Source organism: Falco biarmicus, chromosome 9 (genome assembly GCF_023638135.1).
Source record: "Falco biarmicus isolate bFalBia1 chromosome 9, bFalBia1.pri, whole genome shotgun sequence".
NCBI lineage: Eukaryota > Metazoa > Chordata > Aves > Falconiformes > Falconidae > Falco > Falco biarmicus.
This window is the reverse complement of record NC_079296.1, coordinates 10,022,684-10,045,085: the sequence shown is the minus strand read 5'-3', so window position 1 is coordinate 10,045,085 and position 22,402 is coordinate 10,022,684. Positions and strand designations below refer to the sequence as shown.

General features: G+C 49.4%; 1 protein-coding gene across 15 annotated transcripts in view; it reads right to left on the bottom strand.

Moving 5' to 3' along the window:
• Positions 1–1,461: 1,461 nt before the first annotated feature.
• EHMT1 (euchromatic histone lysine methyltransferase 1) overlaps positions 1,462–22,402 on the bottom strand; it is a 121,463-nt gene continuing 100,522 nt past the window's right edge. For all 15 annotated transcript variants that reach the window (XM_056351290.1, XM_056351293.1, XM_056351289.1 and 12 more), the window contains 11 exons: positions 20,806–20,907; positions 19,927–20,031; positions 17,095–17,249; positions 16,096–16,263; positions 15,567–15,711; positions 14,522–14,599; positions 13,234–13,349; positions 10,822–10,908; positions 6,416–6,494; positions 3,268–3,443; positions 1,462–2,973 (listed from right to left, as the gene is read on the bottom strand). In XM_056351290.1, coding sequence (XP_056207265.1) covers positions 2,790–2,973; positions 3,268–3,443; positions 6,416–6,494; positions 10,822–10,908; positions 13,234–13,349; positions 14,522–14,599; positions 15,567–15,711; positions 16,096–16,263; positions 17,095–17,249; positions 19,927–20,031; positions 20,806–20,907 — 1,395 coding nt within the window. In that variant the 3' untranslated portion in view covers positions 1,462–2,789. The remainder of the gene's footprint in view (positions 2,974–3,267; positions 3,444–6,415; positions 6,495–10,821; positions 10,909–13,233; positions 13,350–14,521; positions 14,600–15,566; positions 15,712–16,095; positions 16,264–17,094; positions 17,250–19,926; positions 20,032–20,805; positions 20,908–22,402) is intronic.

Here is a 22,402-nt window from a genome sequence, read left to right as displayed (position 1 = left end):
AGAGTTAAATGGTCTCAAGGTGTGAGGGCACATGGATGTCTTCAAGGGCTCTGCTTGCGTTCCCCACCAGCTCTGGCTGTTCCTAACGGCACCTTTAGCAATTCCAGCAGAAAAAACTCATTTCTCATCGACCCAACGCAACCTGCAGACTCCGCGTTTTACTGACCAGCTGCCTGCAAGCCACCCGCCCGTCAGTGAGGATGCTGAGGGCATCCCCGGGGCTCTGCAGGTGATGAAGGCTCCTGCCAGGTGGGGTGAGAGGTGGGCAAGCGTGTGAGGCTACAGCTGAAGCCCTGCCCATGCCTGCCATTCCCAGCTGGCATCGGGCCGGGCTTTTCCTGCTGTTTATGAATATTTTTATGAGCTATCGACTGGCAGTGACTCAGTCGCTTATTCTCAGGTTGACGGCGAGGGCGCGCGGTGGTTGTGCTTAGTCACGCAGCCCCGGCTGCCCCCACCCGCACCTGGCACCCTGGGGACCCCCCAGCTCTGCTCCCCCAGGACATGCACCCCACAGCACCCCCCAAACCCAGCCCCTGCCCTGGCCACAAACCCGTGGAGGCCCACAGTTCCTCCCTGTGCCAGGAAACAGGGTTTGCTGGCGAGTAGGAGATTCTCCCCCTTGCCCCTTTCCTTGGGCTTTTTCATTTAATTTTATTTAATTGCCTCCATGCAGGTGATGGGGAGGCATGATGGGTCCCTCCGCGCCCTGCATGGCCGGTGGGTACCAGCACTGCCCAGCCCCAGCCAGAGCCCAGGCTCCCAAACAGGACAACTTCGACCGAAGGATTATACAGAATTTAAAAACCAAACACCAAATCCCACAAAATAAAAAGCAGACAGTCACGCTTCTTTTTTCTTGCTTGAAAGTATGCAGGGTTCTTTTGGCTTTTGGGTTTTTTTGTTTTCTTCGTCTTCCTTTTGCACCCAAGGATGAGAAGCTCACACCCGGCCAGAGGTGCCATCCCCGCCAGCTCAGCCCCATCGCCGCAGGCAGACAAAGAGGCCAAACTCCTTTTAAAGCACTTTTTTTTTTTTCTTTTTTTATTGATTTCATTGAAAACAGAACAAGAAAATGATCAGAGCCAAAAGACTGCTCCTTTAAAACTGTCAAAAACATTAACAGAAAAAAATAATAATAATAAACATGACGGCTTTATGAATGTTCTAGAAGAGATGAACAAAAAAAACTGTTACTGCACTAATTACAGTATTTAAAGGTATATGCAAAAAAAAAAAAAATTAAGATAATGACCTGCCCAGCCACCACACAAAAGGTGATGGCAAATTTATTCACACTACAATACTAACAATTTAAAAAAAGTTTTGTTTTTTTCCTGCATTTTTATACTAAAATCACTTTGTTCTTTTTATACAATTGATAAGTTTATATTCACGTGGTGAGCAAAAATCACACCAGAATCAGCACCGTTTTTGTTTTGTGGTTTCTTTTTGTTGTCGTTTTGTTTTTTGTTTTTTTTTTTGGTTTTTTGTGGTTTTCTTTTTATTATTCTTTTTAATGCTAGTCCCCAATGTTTCAGTTAATGGTAAAAAATAAAACAGTTTATTGAAACCTCATAGCATGTGGCTTAAAAATTAATCGAAGGTGCCCAGCATTGAGAAAAGTGATGGGAACAGACGAGCTGGTAGCATCTTAGGATCTTCTTGCCGTGACACGTCCTGTCTGTTCGCCCCAGCCGGCAGACGTGAGTCGAGGTTCTCTATAATATATATCTCATTCATTTTATTTTTTTTAAAAAAGAAAAAAACCTGATTTTCTTAAGAAGTTAGTGTCTTGTACAATCCCCTTCGACCTTCCCTCTCTAAAACCGCTACTGCGATGGGGCGAGGGAAATCCTTCCACAGACGAACCGAACACTGAGACAGTAACACGGCCAAGCGGCGCAGACGAGCTGGTTTGTAACGGAGAAAGCCTGGGAGGGAGCGGGGTCTCAGGGGAAGTGTCTCTGGTCGGCTCGGGAGAGGGCCAGGGAGCAAAGGGATTTGTAAGGGTTGTGGGTTTCTTCTCCTCAGAAGAGAAAAAAGCCGGTGGATTTGGTAACAAGGAGGGTATTTGTTAGAAATGCCCTCTAGCTCCTAGGGAAAGGTCCCACCGCAATGTCCTGTGAGATGCGGGAGAAAATCATGACTTGACTTAAAAAAAAAAAACCCAAACAAAAAAAAAAACAAACAAAAACCAAACAACCAAAAAAACAAACAAACCAACAAAAACCAACCAGCAGAACCTGCCCTGGGGCTGTGCCAAGCAAACCCAAGTGCCAGCACCTCCCTCTCCCTCCCCGCTCCCCCCAGCTGTTAGAAAGAAAGTCCCATCAAGTATTCAAAGTTTATTACAAGTGAACTGGAGATGACTTGGCATGTGCGATCCATTCAATTAACAATATTCGGAGGACGGGCGGCTCTCCCTTGGCTCTGACAACACTTAGCACATTAAGAGATGGAGGCCAGGACAGCTTGCATGGAAAAAAAAAAAACGCAACAGCCACCCCTCCACACGCAACTGTGAAAACCAGCAGCTTTCCAGGACCAGGGAGGGGAGAACAACATCACGGAGGCGGGATTTGCTTTTACTTATTCCTCAAGTAACAGTCGGTGGCACAGCCCTAAGTGTCACGAACCCTTGGCTTTCCTTGAGTGGGGTTTTTTTGTGTGGGTTTTTTTTTGTGGTTTTTGTTGTTGTTGTTGTTGTTTTTCTCTTTAAATGGAAATTCAGACAGTATGTGAATCTATAGGGTTAAAACAAGTCAGTCTCTGTGGAGCGGGGAGCCTCAAAAGGGGCCGGCTGCTGTGGCAGAGCTGGTGTCGGGGAGCCCATTTTCCTGCGTGTCCTGGGACGAGGTGCTCGCCTGCCGCTGGGCCAGTGCTGAGCTCGAGTGTTTGCACTTGGGTGAACCACACTGACAGCTGAAGTATTTGCCTTTGATGTCCCAGAACCTGTCTCCATAGTCAAAGCTGCAAGAGAGAGACAGAGATGGGGTCACTGCAAAGCAGCAACACTGAGGAGCAAAAGGGACCCCGCACCGTCATGAGATGCCGGGGTCGGCGACCCTCCGCGCTGCCACCATCTGGGTTTTTGCAAAGCTTCAGAGCATGGAGTGTGCTCGTGGGATCCCCGAGGGACCCTGGGGACATGGCCCGGGGAGCAAAGGGATGGAGAGAACCAGCTCAGGAGCAGCAGAGCTTTCACACTCTGCGCCCCGTCCTTCCCCACACAAGGCAGCGGCGGCCCCTGGGGACACCACCTACCCGATTTCTTCTCCAGCTTCTATATGCCTGGTGCTGAAGAAGGCAATCCTGGGAAAGCGGAGGTCCTGATGCGACATGAAGACTCGCACTGGGATGAGGTTTGGCTCACAGAGGTGGTTTATAAAGCGGCTGATGTTGCCATAGAAACGGGCATCTATGCAGTACACCTCTCCATCCTAGGGGAGAAACGTGGCATCTTTCATTAGATGAGGTTGGGTTTAGTACTATCCCGGCTACTTGTTTAAATAAAACAAATGATCAAACTACTGGTCGTTCCGCTAATAACTCCGGGAAGCTTCAAGAACAACCAGGGCAGGACACCCACTGTGGGTCTGAAGGGACTCAACACACACACACGTTTATATTCAACAGTATCCTAAAAATAAGAGTTTTCTGCAAGACACTCTGCCCCCGCAAGCCCAAAGACCTTTTAAAATGCCCTGACACTGGCTGGACACCAGCTATCCCCCAGCCCTGCCCTGCTAAAGCACCGGTTTGGCGTAGCAGGATGGATGTTTGCTGCAGACAGACACCTTACGGGTAAAAGCTACTGGTTAGGGGAGCAGGCATCTTGTTTGTCCTCTAATTGAACATGACAGCTAGGAAACACAAAGCCAGAGCCTCCAGAAAACACAGGGTTTTGCAGATAAAAGTGAAAGTGAGAACACAGAAATTCCCTTTCCAGATTGCCCAGAGAGCAGTAATATTTTGTCTTCCTTGAAAATAAAAGAACGCCCCTCAGGGCTTTTTTATTCCAGCAGAGAATGACTGTGCAAAGCAGAGACTTTAATTACAGAAGCTAATTTCAGTTGCGAAGAGGCCAAAAGCAAAAGGATCCATTAGCAGTGCTCAAACTCCCTTTTGGGCAAGCACCTTGCAATCATTAATGGATGAGCTGTGCCAGATCACACCACCTGACTGGTGCAGGAGCCCAGGAGAGATGTCCCAACAACTGGGGGAGGCATCACCCCACACCGTCCCATATCACACACAGTATTACCAGCTCTAGTTTCAAGTCATTCCCGTCACCCCCTTGCTTTCATCCATGGGAAAGCCGTGGTTGGTGAGGACATCACCCACTACCACATCCAGTGACCATCTGGGAAGACCTGTGCTCTCTGCAAGCCGAGGTGTTTTTCTCCAGAGGTGCCTTGACCAACACAGGCGGTGACCTCACCGGGAAGCTGCTGAGGAGGACAAGTCCCAGAGCAAACTGCTTCCCACCTTGCTCTGAGGGTATCGGGAACTGACGGACACATGGTGGCAACCAGGGAGGAAAGGGAGAAAATGTGAATCTGCTCTGGGGGGAGGTGAGTCTCCTTAAGGGCGGGAAGGCACTGGGGTGTCTGAGAAGGGAGGATGGCCAGGAAAGCCCTTTGTGCCCGCAGGGGCCACAGGGATGCAGCAGGGATGCAAGCAGGGATGCAGCAGGGATGCAGCAGGGATGCAGCAGGGATGCAGCAGGGATGCAAGCAGGGAGGCAAGCAGGGAGGCAAGCAGGGAGGCAGTCCAGCCGCTGCCTCCCCTCGACAGAGTGCAGCAGGGCCACCCGTGTGAGCAAGGACCGAGGAGGATAAGCCTCCACGGGGGAAAGGGGTGGCTTAACATAACAGAAAGCACCCACAGCAGCTAAAACTCAACCTCACCTTTCTTCCCAGAAATAGCACGAGTTTTCCCAGCTCTCCAGTACAGAGACAAGAAAGCTATCCCTTCAACCGGCGGAAGCTCAGAGAGCACCTGCTATGCTATGCCTCCGTCCTGGGAACCCAGCAATGGCAGGAAGTTTTGGCGGTGTGACATTTGCCCTCTTTCAGTCCTAGAATGGGAGGTGCCTGCAGGACCTGGTGCACTGAACGATTCACCATGCATGTGGACTCGAGTGACAACTCAAGGAACAGGGATAGCAGAAATGATGACCCAGCCACACCCTTCCACTCCAGCGCAAGCCCATTCAGGCCACCCCTCCAGGACACACCAGGACCCCAAGGCTGCCCGTCCCAGGCTTGGGATTCACACCCGGAGCCATTTCCCATCCCTCAGGAGGTCGCAGGACCCGGCTGGCTCTGCCCTGCCCTCCGCCCGGCCCAAGGGGCTTCTTTTGACCATCACTCAATGACCTGGTGCCTGGTTTTCTAGGGATGCTCCACGTTGAAGATACCCTGAAAAAACAATGCCTATGCCTGGATTTAGGTCTCCCTCCTGGCTTCACTGAAGGCTTTGTAAGAGCAAACGCAGAGGTTCTCCCTCAAGACAGACAGCCAGAGGCCAACCTAAAGGCAAGGCAAGGCCCGGGTGGGCTCTTGCTCATAAACACACAAACCAGGCTGAAGTCCCTGCTGCTTTTCAACTTTGTAATTACAGCTTTACCTCGCTGTTTTCAGACCGAGTGCAAGGCTCATTACTTACCTTTTTTCAGTGGCTGAATGTGTGTCACTTTAAAAAAAACAATAAAGCAAAGCTGCTTTGCCACTAGCTGACAACAGAAACAAGACAGACACTGTTTAACAGGCTTCCTTGGAAGCCACCCCACTCCTCTGAGTCCTCAGCTCACCGTTCTCCTCTCCTCCTTTCCCAAGGAAAGTCTGGAGTGATGGCCCTGCTTAAAAGCTTTAGGTTGCACTTGTCGAAGCCAGATTTCTGCTCCAAGACAGCCCTCCAAGAGCAGCACGGGGTAACTACCCGTAGAACAAGCCACAAGTCCCTGCCAGGGTATCTGATGGATCCCTTTGTAAGTGAACAGGGGGTTTTGTTAGTTTGGTGGTGGTTTTTTTTTTCTTTCAGTATTCCAGCTCATCTTTTTATGAAGAAATTACAGAGCTGCCAATCAACACAGCTGCAAGCCTACATATAAACACTTGAGCATCAAAAACGGAACAGCTGAACTCAGGAACCCCGAACGGTTTTGACAGAAGAGCACCTGGCATCAAAACTGGTGTGGGCAGCACGGACCGCGGTGGCCCAGTGCTGCTGGTAATAAGCCTTACCTCAGCCACTCTATATTTTTATTAAAACGCAGTGAGGACGTGGTCTTCCTCTTTGCAAGCTTTCAGATCGTGCTGCACGTCAAGACGGAGGCAAATATTCTCTTTGCTCTTTTGTAGAGGCAAGACCTTGGGTTTGTCTTGTTAGACACCTTCAGATACAGTACCTTGTTGTCAAGGTCGAAGAGGTAGGAGTCCTCTTCACGGACATCTGCCTCGGAATCGGATATCAGCTCACCAACGTACCTGCAGACAAACAGGAAAGGAAGAAATAAGACGCTCATGCAATCACAAGCTTGGGTTTAGACACCTCTTTCTGGGAAGAGGGAAAGAAAGGGATGCAGCCCAGCCACAGGCAGCAACCCACAGCCTTAGCAGTGCAGGTCACCTCAGAGCCACCAAGGCAAACCGGGCTTTGCCAATTTACGGCAGCTGAAATCTGGCTCCAGACTCCATCTTTTCAGGGCAACACTTTTAATATTAAAAATGGAGCCTTCCTTCCAACAAAATCTACTTTTTCCCGAGGACTTTGTTTCCTTTGGCAAATCACTTTGTTGGCCAAGATCAACACATTAATCCAATTCTCCTTATGTTCATGGTCAGACTCGTGTCCTGGCTCTCCTATACACCACTGCAGTACTTGCGCTGTTTACAGCCCAAAGTAAAATGTTTGTGTCTGTCCTTCCTGTATTTTCCTGGGTGTTGTGACTGATTACATAGGCTACATACCTTTGAAAGTTTTAAAAGTCTTAGGTAAAACCTAACCTGGCAAGATCCCTGGAAGGATCTAGGCTTCCTTCTCAACCCTTCTCAAATCAGAATACATCAGAGCTGGGATCCCAGTAACAACCACCTTGTTGGAAAACCAGGTGTAAGGCAGATTACAATCAGGTTCTCTGACCACCACGAAGCATGTGCTGCTTAGCCTGGCTGGTTTTGATGCAAACCCCCTTGCTGCAGCAGTCCCTGCTGCACTGGTGTTCCCACATTTGTCTCCCCATCTCCGTCTGGAACAGTTTTGGACTGTCAAGGTTCAACACCCCCTGCCCTGACTTGTTTGCAATCGGTAAGAGACACAAGGGGAGGGGTACTGAGCCGGAGCAAGGATACAAGAAAGAAGCAACAGCACAGCAGGTTCTGGTTTGCAAGTCTTCCTGGCCTGCGATGCAATGCTAATTAATCATAAGCACAGGATCCACAATGCGAATAAAAAATCTTCGCAGCATCAAGAGAGACTTCCAGGAGCAGCAGCCATTATCACATTATTCCTCTGCAGCTCTCATAGCGTTCGCAAGCCTTAACCAACTGTATACATTTCCCCCTGTGGCTCAAGGCAGCGTTTCCCTCCAGGGCTGGGGGACAGGAGAGCCACAAGACGTTAACCTGGAGAGGACCCACGTGCTCCGTGACAAGGGATCAGTTGGCTGCAGTTCCCAGATCTGAGCGGTCTGGCCAAGTTGCGCTGCCAGAGCATGAGGCTGCTACCGCATGTGATCCTCCCGTTTGCCCCCACTGCATCTTGTTATTTATTAAGCGCTCCCGTAAGGCTGCGGCATTACTGGAAATCACACGCTCGGTGGTGACCTGAAGTGATAGACGATGGCCACAGAGGGAGAGAAATTGCTGTAGCGTGGCACAGTAGCCAGCAGCAGCTGCAAAACAGCTGAATAATGCTGCACGGAGAGACACTCTGCTGAGGGACAGCCACTTCAGGTTTACAACTCAGTGAAACAAAACCCGACAACCTAATGAAAAATTGTTGGTTTGATGTTCCTTTAAAGACTATTCCTGTAACTCATTTCCTTTCCAAGCCTGCTTACAGATCAGATGGTTCCCTAGTTTCCCTAGTCCGAAAGTTTCCCTGGTCCAGAGTTACGGAGGGATGTCCAAGAGGTACGTGTTCCTACCCAGAAGAGCGCAGGAGCATCAGCCCCTTCATTTAACAACCCCCGAAGTCAAGCCAGCGTCCTTGTCAGCAAGGTGTTCAGCATGCTGGTGGCAAGTAACCACATCTCAAGAGGTTTTCAGTGCCACTCATCACCGCAAGATCAGAGGGTACTCCACACAGGGATCAAAACCAGCAGGGAGTCCCTAGCACAGGCTCCAGCATCTTCCCCGGGGTGTGGGAGATGGGATGCCTGGGGCTTCTCTGGCTGAAGGTGTAGCTAAAATATCTGGCTCAATGCAGATGGTATCTTACTAAAGCATCACTGTTTTGTACAGAAAATATTTGAAAACCCCACCATGCTTGTGCACTGAAAGGAACAGACCAGATCCTCACAAGCCTCTAGTTTCTGCATCCTGCTAATTCACAGCCTCTCCAGTAAAAGCCCTTGACCAGCTGTGCCATTTCCAGAACGAGCCGTTACACCACCTCACATTCAAAACAACCCACAGCAACATCAGCACAGGGTGAAGAACAGCAGCTTCTGAGCAGTGACACATTTAGAGGCCAGGGAGAAACCTGTACCCTGAGCATCTGCAAGTGGAAAGCTTAAAAATTCCACGGGACCCCACTGGGGCAGGGAGGGTGACCCTGCTTTTGGAGTGATTACAGAGAAAAGGGGAGAGGTATCTGAAGTACAGGACAGGCTGAAAAGTAGGGTGTGTTTAAGAAAGGCACTAAAAGAGGGTAGATTTAGATTAGGTGTTAGGAAGAGATTCTTCATGGCGGGGGCGCTGGCACAGGCTGCCCGGAGAAGCTGTGGATCCCTGGAAGTGCTCAAGGCCAGGCTGGATGGGGCTTGGAGCAACCTGGTCTCCTGGAAGGTGTCCCTGCCCATGGCAGGGGAGGCGGAACTAGATGATCTTTAAGGTCCCTTCCAACCCAAACCATTCTGTGATTCTACGATTTACACACAGAAACAGCCAGGACCAGCAGAGTTTTGCAAAATAAAAATGCTGTGAGAACTACAGTTCACATACGTGGGCATATGTGAAAAACTATGAAATAAAAGTCATCCTTACACCAATTATCATCCTTCTGAAGCAGCATAATTGCCATACAAAACTACTACCTGCTCAGGGCTCTAAACCAGGAGTTAAATGCAAAATGCTCTTCCACAAGAGCGAATCCTGGGAGCTGCTGTGTGCAAGCAGCCCCCGAGCACTGCTGGCACTGGGGCTTCTTTGCCAGAGATGAGGAGAAGAAGAAACCAGGTCTACAGGTTGTCCATAAAGAATCACAGGAAGGACATCAATGCAATGCAATCCGGCTTGAGGAGGAGAGGAGAACTGCGAGTCGAGTCGGTGAGCTGAGTAAATAATTTGTGAGAGTGATGGAGACTAGGAGGAATGCACCTGGGCAAGACATAAATTAGCTCAGCTTTTTAGTATGCAGCTCATTTAGATAATGAAGAAGATAGCGCCTACCACTGAAACAGTGTCAGCAGCTCCTGGCAAGGGTGGAGGGAAGAGTTAAGCATGGTTGTGGTATCTGCATCCCATCAGCTCTGATGTGCTCTACAACACACTCATTACACCGTCATGCAGGGCTGCCCCACTTCCTTGGGCTGCCTGTTCACCACAGCTTATTCTTCTCGTGTGTTAGCGTTCCAGTAGGATTTGGTCAAGTCAGCGCCTTTTTTCTTTGAGAGCAGTTTACTCGCAGGCTCTGGCTCAACTCTGGGTGCTAAACCAGGACACCAGGACCTTTGGTATTTAACCTCACCTGAAGATGGACCTGAGACACTCCCCATAAACAGCAGTTTTAAGCTTCACCTCTGAAAAAAACATTTTATCATCTAGCAGCTCCTAACAGGGAAGAAATATCTGGCTGATCCACTGAAGATTTTTCTTATTTCCCCCCCCTTTTTTTTTTTAAATTCTACAATAATCTTCCTCAACCCCCAATCCAATTCTATAAAACATCAATAACTACTTCCACAAAACCCCAGCAGCTATTTCCATGGAGATCATGAGTCCAGCCTTATTTAGAAGGTCTTAAGTCACTGTACTATTGCAATGGAAAGAACATTTCCCAAAATATTTCCAAAATATAAAGTACATATACCACTTTAAAGCCTAAAAACCATGGGGTTTGACAGCATTTTTTTCACTTGACGTAAATCTGAACATTTTTTGTTCTTAAGTACTTTATTGAATCAGGGCCGAAACATGTGCTTAACGCCAAGCGCTTCATTGTTTTGCTGAATCAGACTAAAACCAGAGCTGTGACACTGGAAAACCTCTTGAGACATCAGTATTGAAACGGAAGAAGATCCAATATGAAAAAAGTTGCTTCAAAGTGCCTTGGCCTTAAATGTCCCATATCCACGATGAACATGTGAGTTGAGCACGTTCGCAGCACAACCCAAATGCATTTCCCACCCCCCCAGCACCGTTTGTGTTTCAGAGGGGTGAGAGCTGAGCACCGCTTCCAGCAAGACAGAGAGGGGTGGAGAAAGCTCCATGCCATGAGGAAAAGGACACACAATAGGAAATGGAGTCAGGAAACCTCTGACCGAGGGCAAGCAGCTTGGCTGGGTGACCACTTCTTTGCCTTAAAGAGGTGTAACGACCCAGCCCTCGGGAAGCACGGTTTGTGTGAGCTAATGAAAGCTGAATAACTTACTCGCACACAAAGGTTCCCAGTGGAATGTCTTGCATTGTTCGCACACCCCAGCCCATCTTTTGTGTCCGGTAAAGCTGCAATCGAGTCCTGGAAAAGAGGAAACAAAGCCACCTTAATGGCAGCACTCTGCAGAATGGCAACGACTTTTCTGACAGATGAGCAAAACAGCCAGCAACCTTCCTTCCACCACTGCAAACTCAAAGAGGATTTCAATATCCAACTATCCACCCCCCACCCCAGTTCTCATGCTGGCACCACTGCGGGTACGCTCCACTCCCACTGCTGCTCAGAGCGTGTGGGCAGATGCTGGGATGGAAACTGCCTGGGGACAAGGGATGGGCACCTGTCAACCCCTCCTCCTGCCCAGCTGCACCTTGTGAGGTCCACACGAGGGGCTGGGGAAGAGGGTACGGCACTGGATGCTCTGTGTGGTTACACTAGGATACCAGAATCCCACCACCACCATTTCTTCTCCTTTCCATGCACACCCCCTGCGCTCAGGGGAAGGCAGGGAAGGTGGAAGGGGACTTAAGGCAACGCAGCTCTGCCAGGAGGTGTGCTGCAGGAGCCTACAGTGAGTTAAGAACACCTTGAGCTAAGTGCTCTGATCCCTTTGCCCTCTGCTGAGGCCAGTGCATTTAGCAACTCCATCATATCCAGCTCCCTGGCTGAAAGACAAGGAAGAAACACTGCAACCTGAAACTTCTTGGTGTAAGAGCTGCTCTGTGGAATTTTACTGATGGGGAGTTTATAGGCAGAGAAACAATCCTGTAAGTCATTCTGCCTCCTGCTCAGCCAGAACTTGAGTTAAGTGCAGGATGAACAGTCTCCAGGGCTAGGGAAGGCTCGCTCTTGTCCCCGAGGGAACCAAAACCCACTCTCAGCAACGCTGTTATCGGAACAAAGAGAAACCCAATGCTCACCTTAACTTCATCCTGTTGCTTTCTCCAGTACTTGTCTCCTCTTCCCCCCACCCATCCCATCCTTGCACCGTCAGCTCAAACCAGGGGCTGTGCATTTTCCCATATTCGCTCACAACTCTTGCATCCTTCACCAGGGCAAAACATGACTTCATGAGAACGGCTGCCCTCAGAGAAACCAGTTATTAACACTGTATTTCAGGCTTGAGGAAGCTCCCCCATGTTTTGCCTCATCCATCACAGCGGAACAGAGAGCCAAGCTCAGGTTCAGGCTCTGCTGTCGGGACCAACACCGACAGCAGCAGGACCACGGCTCCGATCTCAGCTTCCCAGCTGAGCTGGGTCAGCCTGCCAGATGGAAACGTGTGTGCTGCCAAGCAGAGTTAATTTGGAGCGAATCTGATAAAGGAAGCACTGAAAATGGAGCAGGAGCACCCATGTGTCACACCGCAGCCCAAACGCGAGAGGTTCCCTGCACTGCCTCCCCAGGGACCTCAGGCACAGCTCTGCCATGCACCTGACGACCTTACCGCCAGCTTTCCAACACAGCTGCTCTCCCAGGCTCATGGCTGGGTTTCCAACCCTTCCCATCTTTCAGCACAACACTTTAGCAAAGCAAAAATGTAAAAGCAACAGCTCTAGCTGTACAGCTCCTAAATAAACACCCACGTAGACAATGGAGCACTGGAGCTTGGCAGGGAAAACCAGAGAGGTAAAGTTCTGTGGAAACACATCGAGCTTTTTCCTTACTTATTTTTAACATTTTGAAATGTCATTGAAACTACAAAGCTTGCAAAAAAAAAAGTGTTGTCAGTACTACAAAAAATTTGCAAAAGGCTTTTTTTCCAGTGGGATTCCTCTGAACATAGTGCAGTGGCAAACTTCTCCATAGCAGAGGTCCAAAACAAAACACGTACATTTTTAGCCTGGCACCAAAACCTGAACAGCCTAATCTGCAGCACCGGAGACCAAAAGGTATTCAGGTATGCAATTCAGGGGGAGTCACGCCAGTAGCTTGGAAATTTTAAGCAGCCAAGTCTGGGCATGCTGGCCTATATTTCTAATATAGACTGCTAACTCACAAGATCTTCTAAATTAAGGCTTTGCCGTTTCTGTTGCTGTTATTTTCTTCACAGATCTCCATCTGAGAAGTTACATCTAGGCTGTTCATGCAAACCCACCAGCCCTTTGTATGTTTCATGGTCAGGCTGATGAAAGAACACTGCGGTTCCTACACGACGTGGCAGGGACAGGGTGCAAATATTAACTGAGCTCATCAACCCACTGCTGCTCCATTCCCACCAGCAGCACGCAGGAACCCACGTGCATCCCACACTGCATGTGCGGTGGTACCTGCCCCACCTCCTGTCTCATCTCGGGAAGTCTGGGGCTTTTGTGGGTTCATGGGTGAGCTGAGACTAGAGAGCCAGAAAGCTCAAAAGTTTGGTGTTGGTCTTGCCAAGATAAGCTGCGTTTGGATCCTCCTTCTCACCTGAGCCCATTCTGCACCACCCGGTTCCTACAGGTTCGCCAGCACGAGCACGCGTGATTACACTCAAAGATCAGTGGTGGCTCAGCCATGTTGAATTCAGGCAGGAGTCGGCCATCCTGAAGAGGAGAGGCATTCAAGACTGGGTTAGTTGTCTGTTCCTGTGACCCCTCCAAACCAGAGGCAGGCCGAGAGCAGAAATTCCCCCAAGTGTAAGAACAGGCCAGAGCACCCCAAGGTGGAGACAGGCCCTGAGCTCCCCAAAATCAGCACCAGATCTCAACTTCTGCAGTAGTTTTCCTCCACTCCGACAGTGGCACACTTGCCACCATCACTGACAGCTGACAAACAGCAAGAAACGGTCTAGATATTTGCTGCCTGGCATCATCCTATGCACAACCAAAACCACATCTTACAGTGCTGTGCAAAAAGCCGGTGTGCATCACCATTATTATCATTTTGCAGTGCTGGAGGGGAGAAGCAGACGCTTAGTCTGTCTCTGGAATAAAGCCTAAACTTCCAGAGTACAAGGCCAGTACACCCAAGTTCTGTGAACCACATTATCTTATCTTCCCAAATAACAGTCCCAAAAAGGCTGCAATTCAATTATTTACCAACCACGTAGGATTAAAGAAGTGATAGATGCAGTTCATCATATTTAACAAATTTGGCTTTTAAGGCTTGAAAGATGTAATCACCTATTACCGTGTAAATAAAATGGCTACAAAGCAAAGAAAGATGCCAACGTTCCCCCTGGGAGAAACTTGCCGAGATTCACAGAACTTCTGATCTTAGCAGAACCTGTCCAAATATTAACCTCAAAACCTCCCTGGAGGATTGAAGCACACTTACCCAAAACAAACCAGGCTTCTGGCAATGTTGCAGTTAAAACATCTTTACTTTGTCTTCATCCAGAAGGATCACAATAAATAAAAGCAGGGGAAAAAAATCTCTCTACCACCCTCCCCTTGTTCAGATATTACAGCATTTCCTACGTTGCTCTGAAACGGAAGCCGTTTCACGCATGGATTATTAAATGTTCTCTATCACATGGGTATAATTAATGGCTCAGTTGGCATGACAGTAACACAAATAAGTAACACTAGAAAAGCTTCCCTGAGTACTCATTTCGTTATTGTCACATACATCTCAAAGCTGGGACTACAACTTTAGGCATTTTAACACAAGAAGAGAGGAGTTGTGCAAGGAACTGTTTTCAAGGTACTACTGAACGTGCAAAGTTCAGCTCACAGGTACTGGTCTAGCCCAAGAGGAGGTTCTGTGTCCTCACCTTATCATACCAGCAGCGCATACTGAGTTGGCCACACATGCAGTTACTGGAGGAGCAGTCATCTATACACACACAATACTGGAAGAGAAGAAAAGGGGTTAACTCCACACCACACTCACTCAACTGAGAGAGCAACTTCTGTGACTGGGTCAGAGAGAAAACCTCAAGTCTTCACTTTCTCCTGCTGCAGCTCATTAGCCAGAAAGATAATCAGTCTCATCAGTCCAGTGGCATCTTCACTCCATTCTTTATTTCTGTGTGCAACGAATGTGAGGAAAGAATCTCACACTGAGCCACCTTCCTTTCTCATGAGAAGATGTTCCCCTGTGTCACTAACCTCCCTCCATGCCCTATGAGCTGTACTCCACACTTGAGGACAAGGCAAGCTCCAAGGAGGGACCAGAGCTGGGAGATGACGCAACATGATGTCTCAGTCCTCCCCTGCTGCTTGCTTCCTCCCACACAGGTGCTCCAGCTGGCTGCTTCCCCAGCACTCCACCAGCCAGCACAGTCCCACCACCAGCTGCTGCACAACAGGGGCTGAGGCATGGGAAGGTCACTTGGGCCACCTGAAAGCTGTGCCCAGAGGGGTCACCCTCACCCTGCGCTTCCTCACCTCTGCTTTCACAACCCAGTTCTTCAGGGACTTCCAGTACCACAACAGAGACCTTGGCCTGGATGCTGCAGTCGGTAGGGAGACAGCATGAGGAAGGTCTCCCACCAACTCACTAACTCTCCAGATACAGAACAGAGGAAAAGGATAAATGGGAGCCACATCAGCCAGCACAAGATGGCTGAGGCTACAGCACACGACTGAATGCAGAGGTTAGCTTAAGTCTTGGAAACAAAGAAAAGCAGAATCTCACCTCCTAGAGCAAGAGCTGGAGTTCAGGACTACAGCCTGAGCTGGAATTTGATGGCAATATTAGTACTAGACATAGACCATTCTGAATGCAAAACCTGTTCTGAGGTGCAGTGCACTGCAACATCTCTGAATGCACACACCAGGACAAGGAAAAACATGTGGATATGCACGATTCCTCACCTGTAAATGAGTGATGTTTCTATCAATGTCCATTGGGGAGGTGACGCAGTTCTGCGAAACATATTTGTAGTTGCTAGGACAAGGCTCGCTGTCCACTGAATTGACGCAGGGAATTGGGATCCGCTCATAACCCCGGGCGATGTCTCTGTCAGTAGGAGAAAGAGAATTGTCACAGGAGAAAAGCTCTGCTGAACAAGGGGCCATTCAGATGCCATCCTGGGGCAGAATTACTGTCTTTGATCACTGAGCACTCAAAGCCTGAAAGCATCACAGACTAGAACTGAGTTCATTTTTTCCCCGCCCCGTCTTACAGATTGTTCTGCTTGTGAGTATTTCCATTTGGAGGATGAATTTACAAACCAAGGTCTGAATCAGCATATGCTTCGTTCTTGCTAAGCCCAAACTGACCTTCACACTAATTAAAAAAGCTAAGCATGCACTTGCAATCCTTTCTTAAACCAGGTCCCCTGTCGCCCCCGCGCAAAGGCTTTATTTCATGACCCACAAGCAAAGCCAGGCGTATTCTCACCTGCTCACAACCTTCTCTATCTGGGCAGGCTTGTCAGTAGATGATTCTTTGAGAGTCTTGTTCATCTGTAGGGCCACCCAGACCTGAGAGTTAAGGCTGGAGCACTGGAGTGGAGTCTCACCCTCCTTGTTCTTTAAAGTGACATCAGAGCCACGGGAAAGAAAGAGACTGCAAAACAGTAAGGAAGGATGAGGTTAAGCATTCCCCACAAGAAACCGTGCAAGGGGAAAACAAGCTGAATTGCATCCTCCAGCCAGCCCTTAAGGGACAAGGAAGAATCTGTAGTAGTGAATAATCACCTGAGTTTTCTTTATTAAGCATGGTTCAGTGAATCCTTCTAGGTGAAGGCGCTGGCAGAAGCCACAGACTGGAGCTCTAGGCACTCACGAGAGCTCCAGGCAAACCTCGCCTTGCTTCAGGCGTGACAGGTACCTGGCTGGTACCAGCCTAACTTCAGACAGGCTTGAAACTCTCCGACAGGGAAAGATATGGGGTGGGAAGAGTCGGCTGGAAACGGAACAGTCCCGCAGAAAACTGGTGTTGAACTTGGCCCTTGTTTATACTCACTAGCTTTTGGTGAGTACACACGGGGACTTCATTCACAGCAGCGATGGAGCAAAGGAAAAGCCCTGTTACCATATTATGCCTGGCTAGTTGTAGGGCGAGTAGGGGAGGAAAAAAAAAGCTTTAATCGAGGATGCCCGACACCCTTCTGCTGGGAAGCCCAGGCTGAGTACAGCCCCCCGAGCCCTCTGCCTAAGGCTCCAGGACCACTCCCCGTTTTCTGATGTTTTACACCAGCTCTGGCAGCAGCTGGTAGCTCAGGCCCAGTGCCCCCAGGAGCGAGGCAATGGAGAAACAAGCCCTCCATCGCAATTTTGGTTTGTGTTTAAATGCCAAAGGCGTTTCCCAGGATCTCCTGAGCTTGCCAGCCTGCATCCAGTAAAAAGAAGTGACCAGGGGAGGGGAGAGAAGTGGCTGGACTGGAGCTGTACTTACACGACACACTCGTAGCGGTTCTCTCTGGCTGCAATATGCAGGGGCGAGTCCCCGTGAATATTCACTGCGTGTAAATCACACTTAGCAGCCAGCAGTATCTCCGCTATGTCAACACAGCCAGAAAAAGCAGCCCAGTGCAAACAAATATTTTCTTCCTGGAGAGAAAGAAAACAGAGTAGAGGCTGTTTAGTGCCTTAAAACCCTATCGCTCTGGGAGCTCTACACCTGCAGGATGCAACATGTGGCTTGCAGTCTCCTTCCCGGCGTTGCTCCTTCTGGCTGGGACTGCCAGGGCGGGCAGGGAAATCTCCGTGCAGACGAGCAGGCAGTTCTCACTCCCGCCGCCTCCGCGCGCCAACGACGGGGAGGCTGCACATAAAGCGGTCCGTCGCCTGCCTTATACATGCAGGCAAATCGTCTGTCTCTAAGCCACAAAACAATCTGGATCAATCCATGAGAGAGGTGACAGACATGAACAAACATGCTGGAAAAGGCTAGAAGCTGAGCTTCCCCAGCCCAGACAGACAGAAAAGCCAGCATGTCTCCCAGTGCTACAAAATTAAGAGAATAAGAGCAGAGCACAAGCTACAGGGTATATGAAGGTACTAGAAAGCGAACCGTGAGCCACAGGGAAAGCAATCAATCCGACTTCAGGCATCTCTTAAATACTGTATGTACTCATCTCTCACTAGCGGCACTAGAAATAGCTGAACACTCATCTTTTTGATGGAGATATTTTAAGCGATGATACTCTGTTTTCTGTTACAGTGCAATTTGCAGCACACTTTGAACACTTCCCCACGACAAGCTCTAAAGACGTCCATTACAACAGTGCAATAATAGTAATGATCACCTAACTTTTCTCCTTTGGTTTTTTTTTTTAAGCAAAAATAAAGCACATCTTTAAGTCACCGCAACTTAACTTATATCCCTCCTTAAATGGGTGTACTGACATACACCAGGGAGTGGGGAGCCCTTTTTCTATAAGGCTTCTGCCTCCCATTATGGTAACATCTAGAATAAAAAAAACCAAACTCTAACCATATCATGTACCGATCTACAGAAAAAATTAATCCTGTCGATTGCACACCATGTGCTGCCGCTCAGACAGGTTACAGACACCTAGGCTCGCTGCTCCACCTTGCATCGGCTACTGCCTAACAGCGGCATAATTACAATCCAAAGCATTTCTCCCAGAGTATGATGTTTCCCAGCACAAGTGACATTGCTTCTTAATGACTGCAATCAGGAGACACCAAACCTAGGTACAGTAACGGATACGCCATACATACATCTACTAAGAGGACATTTTTCTTTCAAGTAAATTGTTGACTGAGCTGATTTGATTTTCATCATTTAATGTGTGATCTTGTAACTGGTAGCCAAAAGGCTTCTGTGACAGATCTAACAAGTCAGTTTTGTTCAGAGTCAGCAGTAGGGCTCTGAAGCAACGCAGCAACCCAGAAAGTCCCCTCGACTTTTGCTTTTAGGCACAGTATCAGATCCAGACCTGCCTGGGAACTATCTAAGCTATCGAGGAGGTTCCTACCCAGCAGGGCTTTCAGACTGGGGACGGCAACTCCTCAGGCACAGCTGGAGCCTTTCTGAGCCCCAGGAGACAAACATGCCAACACCTACCTCTGCTAGCACCCAAGATAAAGTGAGGCGTTTAGGGAGACAAATACAAACCAGCTGCTTAAATCCCTTGGATTAAAAAAGCACTAGGAGCCCTGGACAACAAAACAGACTGCCATGAGGCATGCTAGAGCGTGAACTGATGGTGGGGAAGGTACTTCACTGTAAAAACTCCGTGAAGAAAGCAGTGAAGCCAGTTACCTTTCATTTATCAAACTATGTCACTATCTCAAACTATTCTCAGGCCAGTGCCTGGAATATCTAATCACACCCCGGTTCACACTCAAGCCTGCCTTGCAGGTACTTCTGGGGTTTCAATATCCTTAGAGACAAAAAAGAAAGAAAGAGAAACATACTATTAAGAAAAAAAGAAGAGGAGCAGTGCTGATATTATAATGAGTCTCCTGAACAGAAAGCTGGATGACTGGGGAAAAAAGGAGACAACATCTCCCTTGTATCTTCCCTGCTTACTTGGAAATCCCTGTGAAACTGCCTGGCACAGCCCCACAGGCAGCACTGCTGGGCCCATGGAGCTCCCAGAGACTCAGATATGGAGCACATCCCACTTGAGCAGGATTTACGGAGGTGAATAGCAGGCCAAGAGCCAGCTCCAGCACGTTTTGCCGCCAGCCTGGGCACGCTCGCTCCACACTGGTGGCTACATGCCTGTTATGCCTAGGAAAAGCCAGGCTTGTGCTACTTGCTGGCAGAGGGTCAGCCCAATCCATCCAGAACACCTAAGCACAAGCTTACGCCCCTCAAAAAGCACGCAGGATGCCCCTAACCCTAACCCATGCCCAGTGCACACTGGCCTGTGACCAACGTGGAGCTGGTAAGTCTGGACTAGAGGGGGATCTGCCTGGCGCAGCATGCAAGTGGCAGCACGGTGGACCCAGGTGCGTAAGAAGCAGCAAGGCACAGAGCTGACTGCAGCCTGCAGCGCTGCGTACAGCATCCTTATGGGCTGTGTCAGAAGAGCTGAAGGAAAAGGACTTCTTGCCAGCTTCTAAACTTCTCCCCAGAATACGGAGGAAACTTCTCCCACCAGGTACTTTTCACTCACTGCCCCAAACTACCTGTGTCAAGGGACCACTGCGCCTCCCTGCACTGAGCCCAGAATCTGCCTCCTTGGGTTTGTTGGGCTTTTAGACAGAGATCGTGGTTCATTTCTGAAACGGATTCCAGGAAGAACCTTACATTGTCGCGGATGTTGATGTCTGACCCCTTCGCAAGCAGCAGTTTCACCAGCTCAATATGCTTGTACTCGGTGGCCCAGATCATCGGCGTCCAGCCTCCGTCATCCTGAGGAGGGAAAGGAAAGGGTGAGACATGCAGAACGGGCAGGACAATGCCCTGCTGGCTTCAGCCTCCTGCTGGCTTCACAAGCCCCTTGGCAGCCGCAGCAGGGTGCACCTTGCCTGGGAGCACCTTGCCTGGGAGCCACAGACCCCTTCCCTCGCCATGTCTGTGTCTCATCGCTATCCTTGTCTCCACCACTCCAGGGAGAGGTCCCTCAGGGTCCTGCATGCCCAGCATGATTTGAACCAACACGCCTAGCAGGCTGGAGTTTATTTGCAGCTCAACACACCGGCAATGGATCTCCTGGTTGTTCAAACACAGCTGACTGTCCAGAAGGCACAACAAACATCCAGCTTGTGTAAAAGCTCTTACAAAAGCTCCCCAAGAAGCCTGGGGGAGCTGGCCTTCCCCCAGAACGAGGAACCCCAATGCCTCACCCTACAGCAATGGCTAAGCTCTGCCATGGCGAGTGCCAGGCTCGACCCATTCCACAGCACACCCACGATGCTACCACCCCTGCTGCTAGGAAGAGCTCCACCAGCAAATCCAGGGTCAAGGACAAAATGCAGATGAAGGCACATGGAACGAAAGTTTCCATGAGGTCAGTGGAGAGGATCGCCTTCTCTAGCAACCAGGATGCCCATGGCATTGTCACCCCGTAATTCCTCAGGTGCCCCCCAGCAGCAGGACTGTATTTGAGCAATGACTGCCCACACTGCTGAGACTTGAGTCCTTGACCTGAGAAAAGCAGTTTCTACCCTTGCAGAAAGGCCTCACCTGGCAGTTGACATCCATCTTCCCGTTGGAGAGGAGGTACTGAACAACATCGTAGTGCCCCTTCTTGGCAGCCAAGTGCAGACACGTGGAGCCCTCCGCATCCTGGACATAACCACAGAACAAGCACCCAGGAGACATGGCTTCCTAGTGTTTCCCATGTTGGCATGACACCAGTGATGCTCAGGAACATCAGGGAAGTTCTCAGACAGAGCAGAGGACTCCAAACCCCCCAGCCCCTTGCCAGGAGTGGAGAGAGCACAAACCAACGCCAGCACTGAGCAGAGGGAGCTCTACACACAGCTCAGAGGTGCAACCCATGCAAGAGTAGGAGGCTGAGAGTGCAAAGGCTATGGGAACAGATGCCTTGGCAAAGCCTAGGGAAGGTACCAGCCCCAAACCCTGACAGACTGATGCTCCCCTTCCACAACAGACCCTCTCCAGCTCTTCCTCTCCATGTGCTGGAGAGCCAAGGGGAGACAGAAATCCCTTACACAGGCAGAGCTTGCACTTTACATCAGCTTTGTCTCAATACCAGATTTTTTTGCTGTGTTTTATTAGCACAAGGCCTTATTATCCCAGCACCTGGCAGCAGGGCGAAGGGGTACCAGGGGCTACCAGGCTGCCAAGAGACCAAGTCCCCAGTGTGCCTGCAACCATCTACTGAGATAGGAGATTAAAAAAAAAAAAACAAAACCAAAAACAACAGAACGTGAAGGTTGAAAGGAAAAATGCCTTTGGGAGCTGAGAATACAGGGTCCGGTGGAGATGGGACAGGCTGTGAGTCACGACAGAGACACTCCCACACTAACAGGAAAGGTCTCAGTGGCTGAAGCCTGATTTTTATCAGGCATTTATATCCCACGAGCAAGCTGCAAGGCCCAGAGACCAGGAAATAAGGAGGAGGAAATGAAAGACTGAAAACCCAAATGATTCCTTCCAGCTAAGACTCTGGAAACAACATTGGAGGTGAGAGTTTTTGGATGGAGCAGAGCTGAGAGTGTGGTGGCACAGGGCTGGGGAGCAACCCTCTGAGCAAGGATGGGACATCCTGGGGTAGGGGTTACACTGTGTGGGCTCCTTTGGGTAAAGAAGGGATTTCCACATCCCCATATTGCCTGCCATACCTGAATCATGCTACAGCTTTCCCCTCAAATTAGCATGAGCCAAGTGCAGCTTCTCAACCCTACAGGCAGCAGGCACATTTTAATAAAAAAGTTCCTGCAGATTTTGTGGGTGGGTTTTTAACAGGATCAAAACCTTCACCCAGGGGTCTGAGAAGCCCCCATCCACCCCACCGCTGTCCTCAGCATCCCCTCCACCTAGCAGCCCTGCTGGGCCAGGCTGGGCAGGCTCAGCACACCCACAGCAGTTACCGTCTGGATTCCTCATCGAAATGGCTGATTTTAAACTGCAATGTTGCTGCTTTCAAAAAGATGACTAATTTGGTGCAAGAAACTAATTAACATAATAAACTAGTCTAGACTTCAGATGCGATCTCGGGCTTCTAATTTGCTTTTGCAAGCTCAGGATTTTCTTCCTTCCTTTAAAAGCTAAACCCCCCCTCTTTTCTCTTCCACAGGAACAAATCAGGTGAGAG